Source organism: Mirounga leonina, unplaced genomic scaffold (genome assembly GCF_011800145.1).
Source record: "Mirounga leonina isolate KUSES-001 unplaced genomic scaffold, KU_Mleo_1.0 Mir_128, whole genome shotgun sequence".
Lineage (NCBI taxonomy): Eukaryota > Metazoa > Chordata > Mammalia > Carnivora > Phocidae > Mirounga > Mirounga leonina.
In genome coordinates this window covers 4,620,569-4,640,036 of record NW_023270320.1, presented here as the reverse complement: position 1 = coordinate 4,640,036, position 19,468 = coordinate 4,620,569, and the positions used below count along the sequence as shown (strand labels likewise).

General features: G+C 37.7%; 1 protein-coding gene and 1 pseudogene across 1 annotated transcript in view; both read right to left on the bottom strand.

Moving 5' to 3' along the window:
- LOC118009784 (disintegrin and metalloproteinase domain-containing protein 18-like) overlaps positions 1 to 19,468 on the bottom strand; it is a 188,548-nt gene that overhangs the window by 156,120 nt on the left and 12,960 nt on the right. Inside the window, exon 6 of the mRNA XM_035003823.1 lies at positions 12,874 to 12,939. Within this exon, the coding sequence (XP_034859714.1) occupies positions 12,874 to 12,939 (66 nt within the window). The remainder of the gene's footprint in view (positions 1 to 12,873; positions 12,940 to 19,468) is intronic.
- On the bottom strand, positions 14,796 to 15,916 carry LOC118009940 (annotated as a pseudogene).

Below are 19,468 nucleotides of genomic sequence, written 5' to 3'. Positions count from 1 at the left end.
TTAATTATTTCAAAGAACCAGCTCCTAGATTCACTGATTCATTCTGGATTTTGTTTGTTTGTTTGTTTGTATATCATTGATTTCTGCTCTAATATTTATTATTACCCTTCTTTTGCTGACTTAGGCTTTATTTGCTATTATTTTTCATGCTCCTTTAGGTGTAGTTTAGGTTGTATATTTGAGACTTTTCTTGTTTTTTGAGGAAGGCCTGTATTGCTGTATTCTTCCCTTTTTTGACTGCTTTTTCTGCATCCCAAAAGTTGCAGACTGTTGTGTTTTCATTTTCATTTGCTTCCATGTATTTCTTCATTTCTTCTTTAATTTCCTGGTTAACCCATTCATTCTTCAGTAGGATGTTCTTTAACCTCAATGTATTTGTGGTCTTTCCAATTTTTTTCTGTGGTTGACTTCTAATGTCATACCACTTGTAGTCTGAAAATATGCATGGTATGATCTCAGTTTTTTGTACTACTTGAAACCTGATTTGTGACTCAGTATGTGATCTATTCTGGAGAATGTTCCATGTGCCCTCGAGAAGAATGTGTATTCTGTTGTTTTAGGATGAAATGTTCTGAAGATATCTGTTAAGTCCATCTGGTTCAGTCTGTTATTCAAAGCCATTGTTTCCTTTTTATTTTCCGGTTAGATGATCTGCCCATTGCTGTAAGTGAGGTGTTAAAGTCCCCTACTATTATTGTATTATTATCAATGAGTTTCTTTGTGTTTGTTATTAATTGATTTATATATTTTGGTGTTCCCAAGTTAGGGGCATAAATATTTACAATTGTTAGATGTTCTTGTTGGTTAGACCCCTTTAGTATGATTTAGGGCCTGCACTGTGGGCACTGTGCTCATCATTCAAGTTCATCCTTGCTGATGGGCTGGGGATAAAATTGACATCAGCCCACTCTCTTGTCCACAGAGAGGGGAGTTGCACCTGCCACTGTTCAGGAAACCCTCCCAGAGGAGTGAAAAATCTCCCTGCATGTGTCCCAGGGGTCCCTCAGATCCCTCCCTTCATCCTGTCTTTGTCTAAGCCTTCTGCCCACACAGTTACACAGTGCTCCTATCTTTTATCTCAGGCATGGCAGCTGGGATTCAAAACTTCAAATTTTAGGAACATGATGCAGTGCAGACCCACACTGATCCTCTGGGGGAGGGTCTTGCCACACTGTGCCTGGGGCTGGTTTGTCCCAGAAGGGCAGTTGAATGAAAATGCAGAGGCTTGAGATTTATGGTGAAGTGCAGCAAAAAGCCAGTGTCCAGGTTAACTGCCCTCAACAGGTGTCTCTGCGCCTATGCTAATGAACAGGGTATCTCAATGGTGCCCGCCATCTCTTTTGTCCTGTGAGAGGCAGTGTCACCTCTCCCAAATGCACTGCAAGAAGGGGAACTGTTTCTCCCAGTGCAATTCAGAGGATCCTCAGACAAAACTGTCAGCTCCTGGGCCTCTGACCTCCTTCTCCACAGGAGCACTGTTATGCCTGCCAGGCTCTATCCTGGTGATGGCATGAACTTCAAAAACTTCAGACTTTGAGCTCTACTGACTATAAACACTTTCAACAATCATCCCCTCTCATTTTTCCAGTCAGTGGTTATAAGGAAATGTTTTTCTCGTGCAATCCCTATGCACACTGCTTTCTCTTCTTTTTCTGTGATCAGAGCTCTTTCTCCTCTGTAGTGCTCAATTCTTTTTTCCCTCAAGTCTTGTCTCCGTACCTCCTACCTTCCAATGATGTGAACTTTTTTATCCCTCTAGTTGGGCAGTTTGTTCTGCCAGTCCTCAGATTGATTTCTTGGGTGTTCAGAATGATTTGATATTTATCTAGCTTTGTTCAAGGGACAAGGCAAGCTAGGGTCCCCCTACTACTCCACCATCTTAACTCTGCAATATTTTTTTAATGTTGATAAATTTAAAAAACACTGTTTACCAAAAATTATACACATAAAGTTGAAAAATATATAAATATATCACCATCAAAATGGAATATGCAATAAAACTTTCCAAAAAAAATGAATCACTAGCCTGAGAAAGCTACAAGAGTGAATTCTTACAGACATTTAGAGAAGAAATTAAAATATCTATACACAAAATCTTCCAGAATATAAGAAAAGGGTAAAAACATCCTAATTCATTTTATGAAACCAGCACTACCTTAACAACAGCTTAACAAGAAAAGATCACATTTTTGGTATCCTTATAAAAAATACAATCTTGATATAATCTTGAGAAAGTATGGGACAAATTCATATTGAGGTACATTCAGCAAGGTAACTGGAAAGTATTCTCCAATACAAGAATGGTATCAGGAAAGACAAGAAAGGTTCCAAGGTATAAGAAACACAAAGAAATACCATAATACTATAACATATTAGAAGAGAATAAGGACATGACACCTCAATGGAGTGTAGGATCCTGGACTGGAGGCTGCACAAGAAAAACAACATTTGTAGGGAAACTGTCAAAATTCAAGCAAAATATATAGACTAGTAAATAGTTTGGTGGGAATGTTAATTTTCATATTTGATGACTTCATTATAAAACTTAAGAGTGAAAAAAGATCACTGATAGCAATGGTGAGCAATAGAAATGGTGGTATCACTACAAAGTTACCAACTTTTTAAAGATAAAAAGAAGGTATTTTCAATAAATGTATTTCAATAATTTGAAAACTTAAATGATATGAAAAAAATTCCTTGAAAACCTAACTTACAGAAAGTGAAACAAAAATAAAGAAATCTGAACTGCTTTATATATGCCAAAGCAATTAAATCAGTACTTAAAAATATTCCCTTTAAGAAAACTTAAGATGGGCGCCTGGGTGGCTCAGTTGGTTAAGCGACTGCCTTCAGCTCAGGTCATGATCCCGGGGTCCTGGGATCGAGTCCCGCATTGGGCTCCCTGCTCTGCGGGGAGCCTGCTTCTCCCTCTCCCACTCCCCCTGCCTGTGTTCCCTCTCTCACTGACTGTGTCTCTCTCTGTCAAATAAATAAATAAAATCTTTAAAAAAAAAAAAAAAAGAAAACTTAAGATCTACATGGCTTCAAATGTGAATGCTTCTAAATACATATGGAAGAGATCAAACCCATAATGTATAAAGTCTTGAACAAAACATAGTAACTCATTTTATGAGGCTTGTGTAAGCTTAATACAATGAAATGAAACATTATAAGGAAGGACATTGCATATCATTATTTCCTAAACATAAACCCTAAAATCCTAAACAGAATATTAAGTAAAAAAAAAAAAAAATCCATGATTTGTAAAAATGAGTAAAATATGATTAAGTAGTATATAAAATAGCTACTCTATAATGGAGGGGGGGAAGTTAGGAATATAGACAATACATTAATATGTATTAGAGAGCCAAGCTAAGACAAAGCAAGAAAAGGAAGTACAAGTAAAGAAGCAAAAAAATTAAAAACTAGAAGAGGAATTCTAAGATTAGAAAAGAGAAATTAAAAGTATCATTATTCAGATAAGAAACTAAAAAAATCCTCAAAAGAGTTAACAATTGAATTAGGCATGATCACAGGATATAAGATGAATATATACATATCAATGGTATTTCCATAAACTAGCAAGAAAATTGAAATGTTAAAGAAAAAAAAAACTATAGGCCAACAAATGCATTAACAATAAAACTAAAAAGGATGTTCCAGGGAGGCGGAGCAAGATGGCAGAGGAGTAGGAGACCTGGATTTCGTCTGGTCTCAGGAATTCAGCTGGATAGGGATGAAAACATTCTGAACACCTACAAACTCAACAGGAGATTGAAGAAAAGAATAGCAACAACTCTCTGAACAGAAAAGTGACCACTTTCTGGAAGGTAGGATGTGCGGAGAAGTGAATCTGAAGCAATATTCAGGAGGATAGACGGCGGGGGAGGGGGCCTCCATAGGCTGCTTCTGGCAAGTGATAGAGCAGCGGAGCACAAAATCGGAACTTTTAGAAGTCTGCTCCAATGAGGGACGTCGCTCTGGTGGCTAAGCGGGGGGTGGAACCCTCACGGGACAGTGTGGTCTCAGGACCCTCAGGGTCACAGAAAGACCCGGGGTGCCTGAGTGCAGCAGAGCTCCCAAGTATCAGAGCAGGGAAGCCGGCTGCAGAGACGGAGCTGAGGCATGGGCTCTCAGCTCGGGGTTGCCATAAACTGTGATCCGCTGCACAGTTGGGCCACTGCTCCTCCAGCAGAGACCCAACAAGTGGCAGATCCGGGGAAACTCCCCTTCCTTCCCTGGAAGGAGCGGTGCGGGAGCGCACTGTGGGGATCTGCTGGGTTTGGAGACTCCACCCGGGGTCGGGTGCCAGAGATAGAAATGCTCAGTCACAGGCTGGGTGAGCACGGAGTGTGGCCGGAAGCCGGGGAGACGGGAGTGACTGACTGTTTTTCTCTGGGGGCGCACTGAGGAGTGGGGCCCCAAGTTCTCAGCTCCTCCGGGGCAGAGATTAGGAGGCCGCCATTTTCATTCTTGGCCTCCAAAGCTGTACGGAAAGCTCGCAGGGAACAAAAGCTCCCGAGAGCAAACCAGAGCAGATTACTTAGCCTGGACCGGCAAGGTCAGGGCAATTCCGCCTCCAGCAAAGACATTTGGGAACCACGCACAGCAACAGGCCCCTCCCCCAGAAGATCAGCAAGAACAGCCAGCCAAGACCAAGTTTACCGATCAATGAGAATGGCAGAATTCCAGTGCTAGGGGAATACTGCACATAGAATCCACGGCCTTTTTACTATGATTCTTTAGTCTTTCAAAGTTATTTTTTTTTAACTTTTTTTTTTTTGAATTTTTCTTTTTCCCTTTTTCAACCAACATCTTATCAATCACTTTTTAAAAAAAAATATTTTTATTTTTCATTTTTAGAGTCATATTCTATCCCTTCATAGTAGTTACCCTTATTTTTGACATATATATATAAGTGGTACTCTCTTTAAAATTTTGAGATAGTTTCTTCCAACAGATCAAAATATACCCTAAATCTCTAGTGTATGGTTTTGTTCTACTCTCCTGCCTGATCACATTCTCTCCCTTTTTTTTTCTTTCTTTTTTTTAAATCCTCTTTTCTTTTTTCAAACAACTTCTTATCAATTCCTTTTATAAAATTTTTTTATAATTTTCATCTTTACACTCATATTCCATCCCTTCATCATATCAACCCTTATTTTTGTACATATATAACTTCTTTCTTTAAAATTTTGGGAGGCACTATCTTCTAACAGACCAAAATACACCCAAAATCTAGTGTGTGGCACTGATCTATGTACCAGCCCGATCATATTTGATCATATTCTGGTTTTTTTTCTGTTTTTATCATTTTCTTTTTCCTTTTTCTTTCTTTCCCTTTCTTTTCCCCAGCTTCAGGTCTTTTCTGATTTGTTTAGAGTATATTTTCTGGGGACGTTGTTACCCTGTTAGCATTTTGTTCTCTCATCCATCTATTCTCCTCTGGACAAAATGACAAGACGGAAAAAATCACCTCACCCAAAAGAACAAGAGGTAGTACTGAATGCAACTTCTTGCTAGACATGTCCCTGGTACTGAATGCCAGGGACCTACTCACTAATGACCTACGGACATTAGTACAATGTCAGATCTAGAGTTCAGAAACATCACTTTAAAGATACTAGCTGGGCTTGAAAAAAGCATGGAAGTTATTAGAGAAACACTTTCTGGAGAAATAAAAGAACTAAAATCTAACCAAGTTGAAATCAAAAAGGCTATTAATGAGGTGCAATCAAAAATGGGGGTGCTAACTGCTAGGTTAAATGAGGCAGAAGAGAGAATCAGTGATATAGAAGACCAAATGATGGAAAATAAAGAAGCTGAGAAAAAGAGAGATAAACAACTACTGGATCACAAGGGCAAAATTCGAGAGATAAGCGATACCATAAGATGAAACAACATTAGAATAATTGGGATCCCAGAAGAAGAAGAGAGAGAGGAGCAGAAGGTATATTGGAGCAAATTATAGCAGAGAACTTCCCTAATTTGGGGAAGGAAACAGGCATCAAAATCCAGGAGGCACAGAGAAACCCTCTCAAAATCAATAAAAATAGGTCAACACCCCGACATCTAATAGTAAAACTTACGACTCTCAGAGACAAAGAGAAAATCCTGAAAGCAGCTTGGGAGAAGAGATCTGTAACCTACAATGGTAGAAACATTAGATTGGCAACAGACCTATCCACAGAGACATGGCAGGGCAGAAAGTACTGGCAGGATATATTCAGAGCACTAAACGAGAAAAGTATGCAGCCAAGAATACTATATCCAGCTAGGCTGTCATTGAAAACAGAAGGAGAGATAAAAAGCTTCCAGAACAAACAAACAAAACAAAAACAAAAACTAAAGGAATTTGCAAACACAAAACCAGCCCTACAAGAAATATTGAAAGGGGTCCTCTAAGCAAAGAGACAGCCTAAAAGTAACATAGAACAGAAAGGAACACAGACAATATACAGTAAGAGTCACCTTACAGGGAATACAATGGCACTAAATTCCTATCTTTCAATAGTTACCCTGAATGTAAATGGGCTAAATGCCCCAATCAAAAGACCCATCAATATGCTGTCTGCAAGAGACTCATTTTAGACCCAAAGACAGCCACAGATTGAAAGTAAGGGGGTGGAAAACCATTTACCATGCTAATGGACACCAAAAGAAAGCTGGGGTGGCAATCCTTATATCAGACAAATTAGATTTTAAACCAAAGACTGTAATAAGAGATGAGGAAGGACACTATATCTTACTTAAAGGGTCTATCCAACAAGAAGATCTAACAATTGTAAATATCTATGCCCCTAACATGGGAGCAGCCAATTATATAAACCAATTAATAACAAAAGCAAAGAAACACATCGACAACAATACAATAATAGTGGGGGACTTTAACAGCCCCTCACTGAAATGGACAGATCATCTAAGCAAAAGATCAACAAGGAAATAAGGACTTTAAATGACACACTGGACCAAATGGACTTCACAGACATTCAGAACACTCCATCCCAAAGCAATGGAATACACATTCTTCTCTAGTTCCCATGGAACATTCTCCAGAATCGATCACATCCTAGGTCACAAATCAGGTCTCAACCGGTACCAAAAGATTGGAATCATTCCCTGCCTATTTTCAGACCACAATGCTTTGAAACTAGAACTCAATCACAAAAGGAAAGTCAGAAACAACTCAAATACACGGAGGCTAAAGAGCATCCTACTGAAGAATGAATGGGTCAACCAGGAAATTTAAGAAGAATTAAAAAAATTCATGGAAACCAATGAAAATGAAAACACAACTGTTCAAAATCTTTGGGATGCAGCAAAGGCAGTCCTAAGAGGAAAATATATAGCAATACAAGCCTTTCTTAAGAAAGAAGAAAGGTCTCAAGTACACAACCTAACCCTACACCTAAAGGAGCTGGAGAAAGAACAGCAAATAAAGCCTAAACCCAGCAGGAGAAGAGAAATAATAAAGATCAGAGCAGAAATCAATGAAGTAGAAACCAAAAGAACAGTAGAACAGATCAACGAAACTAGGAGCTGGTTCTTTGAAAGAATTAACAAGATTGATAAACTCCTGGCCAGACTTATCAAAAAGAAGAGAGAAATGACCCAATTCAACAAAATCATGAATGAAAGAGGAGAGATCACAACCAACACCAAAGAAATACAAACAATTATAAGAACATATTATGAGCAACTATATGCCAGCAAATCAGATAATCTGGAAGGAATGGATATATTCCTAGAGATATATAAACTACCAAAACTGGACCAGGAAGAAATTGAAAACCTGAACAGACCTATAACCACTAAGGAAATTGAAGCAGTAATAAAAAAAATCTCCCAACAAACAAAAGCCCAGGGCCAGATGGCTTCCCAGGGGAATTCTACCAAACATTTAAAGAAGAATTAATACCTATTCTTCTGAAACTGTTCCAAAAAATAGAAATGGAAGGAAAACTTCCAAACTCATTTTATGAGTCCACCATTACCTTGATCCCCAAAGGTAGACAAAGACCCCATCAAAAAGGAGAATGACAGACCAATATCCCTGATGAACACTGATGCAAAAATTCTCACCAAAATTCTAGCCAATAGGATCCAATAGTCCATTAAAAGGATTATTCACCACGACCAACTGGGATTTATCCCTGGGCTGCAAGGTTGGTTCAACATCCTCAAATCAATGAACGTGATACAATACATTAACAAAAGAAAGAACAAGAATCATACGATCCTCTCAATAGATGCAGAAAAAACATTTGACAAATTACAGCATCCTTTTTGATCAAAACTCTTCAGAGTATAGGGATGGAGGGTACATACCTCAATATCATAAAAGCCATCTATGAAAAACCTACAGCAAATGTCATTCTCAATGGGGAAAAACTGAGAGCTTTCCTCCTAAGGTCAGAAACACAGCACAAATGTCCACTATCACCACTGCTATTCAACATAGTATTAGAAGTCCTAGCCACAGCAATCAGACAACAAAAAGAAATAAAAGGCATCCAAATCGGCAAAGAAGAAGTCAAACTCTCACTCTTTGCAGATGATATGATACTTGATGTGGAAAACCCCAAAGACTCCACCCCAAAACTGCTAGACCTTATACAGGAATTCAGTAAAGTGGCAGGATATAAAATCAATGCAAAGAAATAAGTGGCATTCCTATACACCAACAACAAGACAGAAGAAAGAGAAATTAAGGAGTCGATCCCATTTACAATTGCACCCAAAACCATAAGTTACCTGGGACTAAATCTAACCAAAGAGGCAAAGCATCTGTACTCAGAAAACTATAAAATATTCATGAAAGAATTGAGGAAGACACAAAGAAATGGAAAAACGTTCCATGCTCATGGATTGGAAGAACAAATATTGTGAAGATGTCCATGCTACCTAGAGCAATCTACACATTCAATGCAATCCCCATCAAAATACCATCCACTTTTTTCAAAGAAATGGACCAAATAATCCTAAAATTTGTATGGAACCAGAAAAGACCCCGCATAGCCAGAGGAATGTTGAAAAAGAAAAGCAAAGCTGGCGGCATCACAATTCCGGACTTCAAGCTCTATTACAAAGCTGTTATCATCAAGACAGTATGGTACTGGCATAAAAACAGACACATAGATCAATGGAATAGAATAGAGAGCCCAGAAATGAACCCTCAACTCTATGGTCAACCAGTCTTTGACAAAGCAGGAAAGAATGTCCAATGGAAAAAAGACAGTCTCTTCAACAAATGGTGTTGGGAAAATTGGACAGCCACATGCAGAAGAATGAAACTGGACCATTTCCTTACATCACACACAAAAATAGACTCAAAATGGTTGAAAGACCTAAATGTGAGATAGGAGTCCATCAATATCCTAGAGGAAAACACAGGCAGCAGCCTCTTTGACCTCAGCTGCAGCAACTTCTTCCTAGAAACATCACCAAAGGCAAGGGAAGCAAGGGCAAAAATGAACTATTGGGACTTCATCAAGATAAAAAGCTTTTGCACAGCAAAAGAAACAGTCAACAAAACCAAAAGACAACCGACAGAATGGGAGAAGATATTTGCAAATGACATATCAGATAAAGGGCTAGTATCCAAAATCTATAAAGAACTCATCAAACTCAACACCCAAAGAACAAATAATCCAATCAAGAAATGGGCAGAAGACATGAACAGACATTTTCCAAAGAAGACATCCAAATGGCCAATAGACACATGAAAAAGTGCTCAGCATTGCTCGGCATCAGGGAAATCCAAATCAAAACCTCAATGGATACCACTCACACCAGTCAGAATGGCTAAAATTAACAAGTCAGGAAACAACAGATGTTGGCAGGAATGCGGAGAAAGGGGAACCCTTCTACACTGTTGTTAGGAATGCAAGCTGGTGCAACCACTCTGGAAAACAGTATGGAGGTTCCTCAAAAAGTTGAAGCTAGAGCTACCATATGATCCAGCAGTGGCACTACTGGGTATTTACCCCAAAGATACAAATGTAGTGATCCCAAGGGGTACGTGCACCCCGATGTTTATAGCAGCAATGTCCACAATAGCCAAACTGTGGAAAGAGCCAAGATGTCCGTCGACAGATGAATGGATAAAGAAGAGGTGGTATATATATACAATGGCATATTATGCAGCCATCAAAAGAAATGAGATCTTGCCATTGGCAACGAGGTGGATGGAACTGGAGGGTGTTATGCTGAGCGAAATAAGTCAATCAGAGAAAGACACGTATCATATGACCTCACTGATAGGAGGAATTCTTAATCTCAGGAAACAAACTGAGGGTTGCTGGAGTGGGGGGGGTGGGAGGGATGGGATGGCTGGGTGATAGTCACTGGGGAGTGTATGTGCTATGGGGAGCACTGTGAATTGTGCAAGACTGTTGAATCACAGATCTGTATCTCTGAAACAAATAATACATTATATGTTAAGAAAAAAAAAAAAAGAAGAAGTTAGCAGGAGGGGAAGAATGAAGGGGGTGGAATTGGAGGGGGAGACGAACCATGAGAGACGATGGACTCTGAAAAACAAACTGAGGGTTCTGGCGGGGGGATGGGAGAATGGGTTAGCCTGGTGATGGGTATTAAAGAGGGCACGTTTTGCATGGAGCACTGGGTGTTATGCACAAACCATGAATCATGGAACACTACATCAAAAACGATGTAATGTATGGTGATTAACATAACAATAAATTAAAAAAAAAAAAAAAGGATGTCCAGACAACAACAGAATACTGGTGAAAGAAATTAACAAAAAATGTAAAATTGTGTGTGTAGTAGTTTGGAAGACTCAATACTGTTAAGATGACAATTTTCCCCAAAGTGATATAAGCATTTAATGAAAACCCCAAATGAAAGTCACATTTGCATTGTGTGTGTGTGTGTGTGTGTAAATTTAGAGTAATTCTAAAATATATTTAAAGGAAAAAGACCCAGAATAGTCAAAGCAATAGTGAAGAATAAGAGGATTTAAACACATAGATTAAATGGCAATAAAGCTATAGTAATCCGTACAGTGTAGTGTTTCTACACTGTATTGTATTTAACAAAATAATAATTAGCCAGTGGGGAGAAAAGAAAACAGATTTGAGAAATAGGCCATACATATTCCATTACTTGACTTTTTAAAAATTGCGAGCAAATTGAATGAGATAAGACAGGTCTTTCTAGATAGTGTTGGAGCAAGTGAATATGGAAAAAATAAACTTTAAACCCTATCTCACACCACACATTTTATCAACTAGAGATGATCATAAAACTGTATGTGAAAAGTTAAATAAAAATAAATTCCAAAACAAAAGTAAAAATATCTATGTCCTTGGAGTAATAAAATATTTCGTAAAAGGAAAAGACAATGATAAAAATTATATATTGGATTTAAATGCATAATAATTAAGAAATATGTCCATCAAAAGACACCATTAAGGGGTGCCTGGGTGGCTCAATTGGTTAAGCAACTGCCTTTGGCTCAGGTCATGATCCCAGGGTCCTGGGATCGAGCCACGCATTGGTCTCCCTGCTCTTTATCGCCTTTTTTATCCATTCTTCCTCTCCTGCTCCCCCTGCTTGGGCTCTCTCTCTCTGTCAAATAAATAAAGTCTTAAAAAAAATACACCATTAAGAGAGTGAAAAAACAAGCCTCAAACTGGAGGAAGATATCCCCAATATACCATCTGACAAAAGATTAATATTCAAAATAAGTAAAATCCCACAAAACATTAATAAAAGTATTAAAATGAGAAGGGGCACCTGGGTGGCTCAGTTGGTTAAGTGTCCAGCTCCTGGTTTCAGCTCAGGTCATGATCTCATGGGTTGTGGGATAGAGCTGTGTATTGGGCTCCACACTCAGCAAGGAAACAAAATCAGTACCTCAGAGATATCTGCACTCCCATGTTCAATGCAGCATTATTCATAACAGATTAGATATGGAAACTACCTAAATGTCCATCAATAGATGAATGGATAAAAAAGGTGATACACACACACACACACACACACACAATGGAATATTAGTCATATAAAGGAAGGAAATCTATTTGCAAAACATGATGAACCTGGAGCACATTACACTAAGTGCAATAAGCTAGACAGAGAAAGACAAAAACTGTATGGTATCAATTATATGCAAAATTTAAAAAAAAAGAAAGAAAAGAGAAAATAGAATGGTGGTTGCCAGTGGCTGGAGGGAGGGGAAATGGAGAGATATAGGTCAAAGGGTATACACTTTCAGTCATAAGAAAGAATAAATTCTGAAGATCTAACATACAGCATGGTGACAATATGATATTGTATACTTGAAAGTTGCTGAGAATAGATCATAAGTGTTCTTACCACACACACTTGTGCATACACACACACACACATAAAGAAAAAAAATATGTTAGGTAATAGATGTGTTAATTATCTTAGTCTTGGCAATCAATCCACAATGTATATCAAATCATCACATTTTACCCTTAAAATATATACAATTATATTTGTTAATTATTTCTCAGTAAAGTTAGAAAACATTAAGTAAATTGGTAAGATGGTAAGCATCTGGTATGTTTAAAAAAGTAATGTGACCAGGGAGATTAGAGCAGGTTAAGGGAAGGTCAAGGCTGCTAGAAAGTGAGGTCAGGGAGAGACTGGGCTAAGCTGAGGATGGGGGCAGGGTAGATAGTGTAGGGCATTCTAGGCTAGTTGGGGCTTTTAGTCATAACAGTAACAACTAAAATAAAATATCTTTACTTGGAAATAGTTTAAAAATTACATTATGTTTTTGAAGTTAAGAAAAAAATTATTTCATTGAGTTCAAAGAAAGAAAGAAAAGAGAGAAAAAAGGAATGAGAAAGGGAAGGAGGGAAGGAAAAGTTTACTTACCAAAGCTTTTTCTACTATAATGTGAATTTCTAGGTATTGGGGTAATAGTTTTGAAAGAGTTGTTTCCTGAGGGGAAAAAAAGGATTTATCAAATGTTAACATGTATTGAATTTGTTAAGCACAAAGAGTAACATGTACAGAAGGGGAACACATATAAAAACTTCATGAGGAATTAAATATAAAAATTAATTACAAATCAGAAAATTTCATTTGAAAATATATTCCAGGTTTAAAAGAGTCCCAGTGAGCTTGCTGGAGTAATATAAGAGTTTAGGTACTCTCAATGCTGAATGAGAAAGAAAATGAATATAAAGATACACATTCTGTTGTCTTCATCTCATTGCAAACCTACATTACCAGTTCACATTGAAAATTCTTCACACACTGCCCTCCTAAAGACTATGTAACACCAACCGTGGTGCACTGGAAGTCTTTAATTCATTCACAGAAAAACATAAGAAATATTTGAGAATTCATAGTCTACACAGAAATTTGGGTAAATAGTATACTTTGTACTACTAACTATATGGGTACACAAGAAAGAACAAAATGTGTGATATCAGAAGTAATTCTGTAGTCTCAGAGTATAGATTGTCCCATTTGGTATGATGTAATAATTCTTGATAGTGTCAAGCCAGTCAGCTATGTATCATCAATTTATTTTATCATTACTTAACACTTTAATGGTAATTTTTTATGAGCTGTATTTCTAAGGCACTGAAATTCCATATTACATATAGAAATTTCAAAAAATTTCTATATTTCTTCCTTGATCCAAGTTTCTTGGACTTTCCATATAACTTTTAGACCAAATTTATATGTAGCTATAAAAATTCTTGCTAGGATTTTGGAGGAATTATGTTAAACCTATACATTCACTTGAAGAAAAATGGAATATTTATTATGCTGAGTCTTCCATTCCGTGGTATGTATCTTCATTTATTGATGTCTTCTTTGATTTATTTACATTTGATTTTTTACATTGGCATTGTGTACTTTTCAATATATAAAACTTCTACATGTTTTGCTATATTTCTACTTGCAATGTACATGTTCCCCCCAAATTCATATGTTCAAACACTCCCATTTGGAGGTGGGACCTTTGGAAAGTAATTAGGTCATGAGGCTAGAACCATCAAGAATGGGATTAGTGCCCTTATAAGAAGGGACTGAGAGCTAGCTAGTTGTCTCTCCACCATATGAGGATACAGCAAGAAGATAGGCCTACCAGGAAGAGGACATTCACCAAAAATCTGAACATGCTCCTAATTCTGGACTTCCAATCTCCAGAACTGTGAGAAATAAATGTTTGTTGTTTAAGCCACTAGTCTACAGTAATTTGTTATAGCAGCCTAAAATGACTAAGATATCATTTTATTTTTCAGTGATTGAAAATGTTGTATATTTGCCTTATAGTTTCCACATATCCATTGCTAATATGTAGAAATGGTTGATTTTTGTATCTTGATCAAGTATTCTGTGACTTCATTGATTTCCCTTAGCTCCAGCAGTTATTTTCTATATTTCCTGAGGTTTCTAAGCAGATAATTGTGTCATCTGCACATAAAGGCATTCTTATGTTTCCTTTTCTGATCTGTATGCCTTTTATTTCCTTTTCTTGCTCTATTATTCTGCCTAGAAATCCAACACTATTAAATAAAGGTGGAGAGGGTGTACATCCTTGCCTTATACCAAGTCTTAACAGGAAAGTACTCTTTCTTCATTATGTATTATATTTGCTATTGCTTTTTTTTTGGGGGGGGGGCGTCTTGGTACAGTATACTTTATTGATGTACATGACAAGGTAGGGCTCCCCAAGCCCTTTTCCTTCTCCCAGGGGTCTGGGATGAAAATGATGGATGGGGGAGATCCTCAGTGTTTTGGGGGATAAGTTGGGACAGGGACTCCCCAGTAGCTGAGGGCCTCTCTTTTCCTCTTGCTCTCATGGTGGTCCAGAGGGCTCTTACTCCTTGGAGGCCACGTAGACCATAAGGTTTACCACCAGGTTGCTGTAGCCAAATTCGTTGTCATACCAGGAAATAAGCTTGACAAAGTGGTCATTGAGAACAATGCCAGCCCTGGCATCAAAGGTGGAAGAGTGGGTGTCACTGTTAAAGTCACAGGAGACAACCTGGTCCTCAGTGTACCCCAGGATGCCCTTGAGGGGGCCCTCTGATGCCTGCTTCACCACCTTCTTGATGTCATCCTATTTGGCAGTTTTCTCCAGGCAGCAGGTCAGATCCACAATGGACACATTGGGGGTGAAGACACAGAAGGCAATGCCAGTGAACTTCCTGTTCAGCTCAGGGATGAACATGCCTATAGTCTTGGCAGCACCAGTGGAAGCAGGGGTGATGTTCTGGGCAGCCCCTCGGCCATCAGGCCACAGCTTCTTAGAGGGGAAGTCCACGGTCTTCTGGTTGGCAGTGATGCATGGACGGTTGTCATGGGTCCCTCCACAATGTCAAAGTTGTCACGGATGACCTTGGCCAGAGAAGCCAAGTGGTTGGTGATGCAGGAGGCATTGCTGAAAATCTTGAGGGAGTTGTCATACTTCTCATGGTTCACACTCATCATGAAAACAGGGGCTTAGCAGAAGGAGCAGATATGATGAACCTCTTGGCCCCATCCTTCAAGTGAGCCCCAGCCTTATGGTTGTGAAGATCCCAGTGGACTCCACAACATACTCAGCACGAGCATCAACCCATTTGACATTGGCGGGGTCTCGCTCCTGGAAGATGGAGATGGACTTTCCATTGATGACAAGTTTCCCGTTCTCGGCCTTGACTCTGCTGTGGAATTTGCCGTGGGTGGAATCACACTGGAACATGTAGACCATGTAGTTGAGGTCAATGAAGGAGTCATTGATGGCCACAATATCCACTTTGCCAGAATTAAAAGCAGCCCTGGTGACCAGGAGCCCAGTACTGCCAAATCCATTTACTCCGACCTTCACCATCGTGTCTCCGGGACACAGCTGGCACTGAACCAGAAGATGCGGCTGTCTGTCAAATGGGGTGGACCAGAGACTGCTATCTGCTTTTGTAGGATTATTTTTTATCATTAGAACAAGTTACAAGTTTCCATCATCACTGAAAATTTATATAATAAATGAACTTTGAATTGAATTTTGTCCTATTTTTCTGTATTGAGAAGATTGTGCACTTTTTCTTCTTTAATCTTGTTAAATGGTAGATAATTTCGGTATATTTTCAAATATTGAACCAGACTTCCAACACTGGATAAACAATGCTTAATCATGGTGTGCAACCCTTTTAATAAATTACTCAATTACTTTTGACAGTATTTTATTCAGAATTTTTACACCTATATTCATATGGTCTATGGGTTTGTTTGTTTTGTACTGTCTGTATATAGTTTTAGTATCAGGACAATATTGTCCCCACAAACTTAGTTGTAAAGTGTTTACCCCTCTTAATTTTTGCTGGAGAAATTGTATAGAATTGGCATTATATCTTCTTTTAACATGTATTATAAATTTTACGTAAAACCATCCACACCAGAGAGATTTTGTGTTTGAGAGATTTTTCACTGAAAATTCAATGCTTTTTATTGGTTACAGGACTGTTTAGGTTGTCTATTCCATCTTGGTTGAGTTTTGATAGTGCATTGTTTTTAAGATATTGGCCCCATTTTATTTACATTGCTAAATGTATGTAGTTAGAATTGTTTGTAGTATTGGTGATCTGGATTTAGATCAGAGATCAGAAACAAGTGCTGTGCAACAAAGTGAAACTTGAACAAAGTACATATTAATGATTTTTACTTAACCCATCAAAAAACTGAGACTGCGGATTAAACCACTAACCAAAATCTGGAGAGAGAAATGTGCCTGCAGGGTGGGCAAGAAACCAGGTATTTGCTTAGCTTGTTCTGATGACACCAAAAACCATGTAAGCTGATAAGAAATCCAGCTAGAAATTTTGAATTTCTAAAGGCCAAGCTTGGCTAGCATAAAAGTGTGACATCTCTGGGAATCATAAAGATAGTTGATTTCACAGATTTTTACAGGCTTTTTCTTCAGGAATTCCATAACTTACTCATAATGAAGATTAGAGCATATATTGAAAAAGATATAGTGCTGGCTGGTGCAGAGGAATATCAGCCACTGCAAAAACCACCCAAACTCATCTCCTCTATCTCCTTTATGACACAAAAACCTTAATCTACTGGAGAAAGCAGAAAGAGGTTTATATCCTGAGGGAACTGGTAAAAACTATAACTGGGAGAGGAAAATGAATAAAAAGGTCTAATTCTGGAGGGTAAGTAAGGAATACTTGATAGGCCCAGTATTACATCTGGAAGAGAGAGTTGGTGACATTTGTGAAGACTACATCCCCAAATCCAGATTCATAGTGCCTTCCTAACATTGAGTTTTAATCCAAGCATCAGAGAATTCCTCTGTTCTCTGCTCTATGCCAAATCCATGATATGTGCTAAAATGTGTCCAAAAAAAAAAAAATACAGGAAAGACAGCAGGAAAATCTGGAAGAGATGGATTTTTATCTAAACACACAAAACAGTCAAGTGGGAAAATACAAAGCTAAACAGAACAGACATTCCTCTAGCAAATTATCATTCACCTTAAACAAAAGATAATCACTAAAAAGAATGTGAAGCTTCTGGTAAGTACACTAAGGATAGCAATAGCAAAAACACACATAAACAGATCTATATTCTAACTATATTAACAGAAAATTTCAAGCTAAAGACCCAGTAGAAAGGTATGTTCATCTCCAAACCTAAAATTAACATTTAATTCAATATCTACTGCCTACTATGTTATGTAACAAGTTTAGCTTTCACAAAAGAGAGAGAGAAGGGATACAGACTGGCAAAAAGAAAATGCAATATAAAAGATATAGCAATCATGAAAATCAGACTTACAAATGACACAGATATTGGAACTATCAGAAGGAAGATTTAAAGCAATTCTAGTTAATATGTTAAAGGCACTAGTAGAAAATATTAAACAACATGCAACATGAAATGTGTTATTTCAACACCAAATACTTCTAAAACAACCACCCGATATGGAAAGTAGTTGGTTGTCCCTATCCACATGTGTCTATGCACACTTTATTTTATCATTGAGTACCTTTGTACTGTGTTCTTGATAAGCCAGTGTGTGTAACTTTACAATTAGAAATGATCTGGAAAAGAGAAAGAGGTTGCCTGCTTGCCTTTCAGAAACAACAACAACAACAACAACAACACAGTATTATAATTTTCTCACTAACTTTTGGACAAAACCAATTATTGTCTAGTGGAAGTTTGGCAAATATATCTTCTATTACTTTAAATAAGAATTAATAATGATATATCATGTAAAAACAAAAAATACAGAACAGAGCTCAAAAATGCCCCACAGGAGGACAGCAGACATAAGCTACAAAATTCCTACAAGAAAAAAATGTGGAAAACAGAAATTTTGAAGAATACAAACAAATTGTCCTAATGAACATCTGTAAAACACTACACAAAACAACTGCAGGATATATAGAGAAACATTTATACTAAAGTCAAATGCACTATTGGAACATGATGAAAATCAGTTAAAAATAAGTACCAAGAAAGATATCTAGAAAATGTCCAATTACACACACTTCTAAATTTCCCATGGGTCAATGGAGGAATAACAAGGTAAATTAAAAATGGTACATTAAAAGATTATAAATACATGGTATATAAAACTGAAGAAATGAAAATACATCAATTAAAATCAGGTTGAAAACCACTAAAAATTCTCCCTACATAAAACCAACAAGAGAACTGGCAAAAGTTGTTAGAATCAACTTTTTTCAGATCTCTAGAAATTAACAAATGGTGTGCAGCCTTCGAGGGAGTGTTTATTCAAGAAAAGTAAGTGATCTGGGTAAAAGTAATGGTATTTGTGGAATTTGGATTCACTCTAGTATTTTCTCCCATTAGTTGAAAACTAATAGCTCAAATCTGCAGTGAATACCAGTACACTGGCAACCTCCAGAAAAAGCAGAATATGGCTGGAACATCTTCAAAATCTCATTTCCAAAGAAATGTCATGACCTAAACTATTTTGTCCCTAGAAGACCTATTTTGTTTGCCAATATTGACCTAAATAACATTTTACACAGTTGGAAAAGCCCTTTTTCCAAAGGCATTTGTTTTAAACAATTATAGGCAATTTTTTAAAACTTTACAGTTGTCTGGAGCAGTGAATGGCCATGGGACAAACAGTAGACCAATAAAAAGACTTAGGAGAAAAACTGGATAATTAGATATTCAAACAGAACTTTGAAAAGCTATGATAAATCTATGGGAATCTAGCAGACCACACACATGTATCAGGCTAAGTGCATTCCCAGGTCTGTACACATACTTAGGAAAGACCTGAAAAGACCCTAAATTCTCACCTCTGATTGATCTCGAGGCTCTGTGCAAACAGAAAGTGAAAGGATAGGTGCAGTTGTTAACTGCCTGACTGAGTGACAAAGGCATGCTCCAATAGGTACAGAGAGACTCTCAGTAAGAACTGGGAAACCTATTGTTTCCAAGCGTTTAAAGAACTCTGTCTGATCATTAACACACTGAAAAG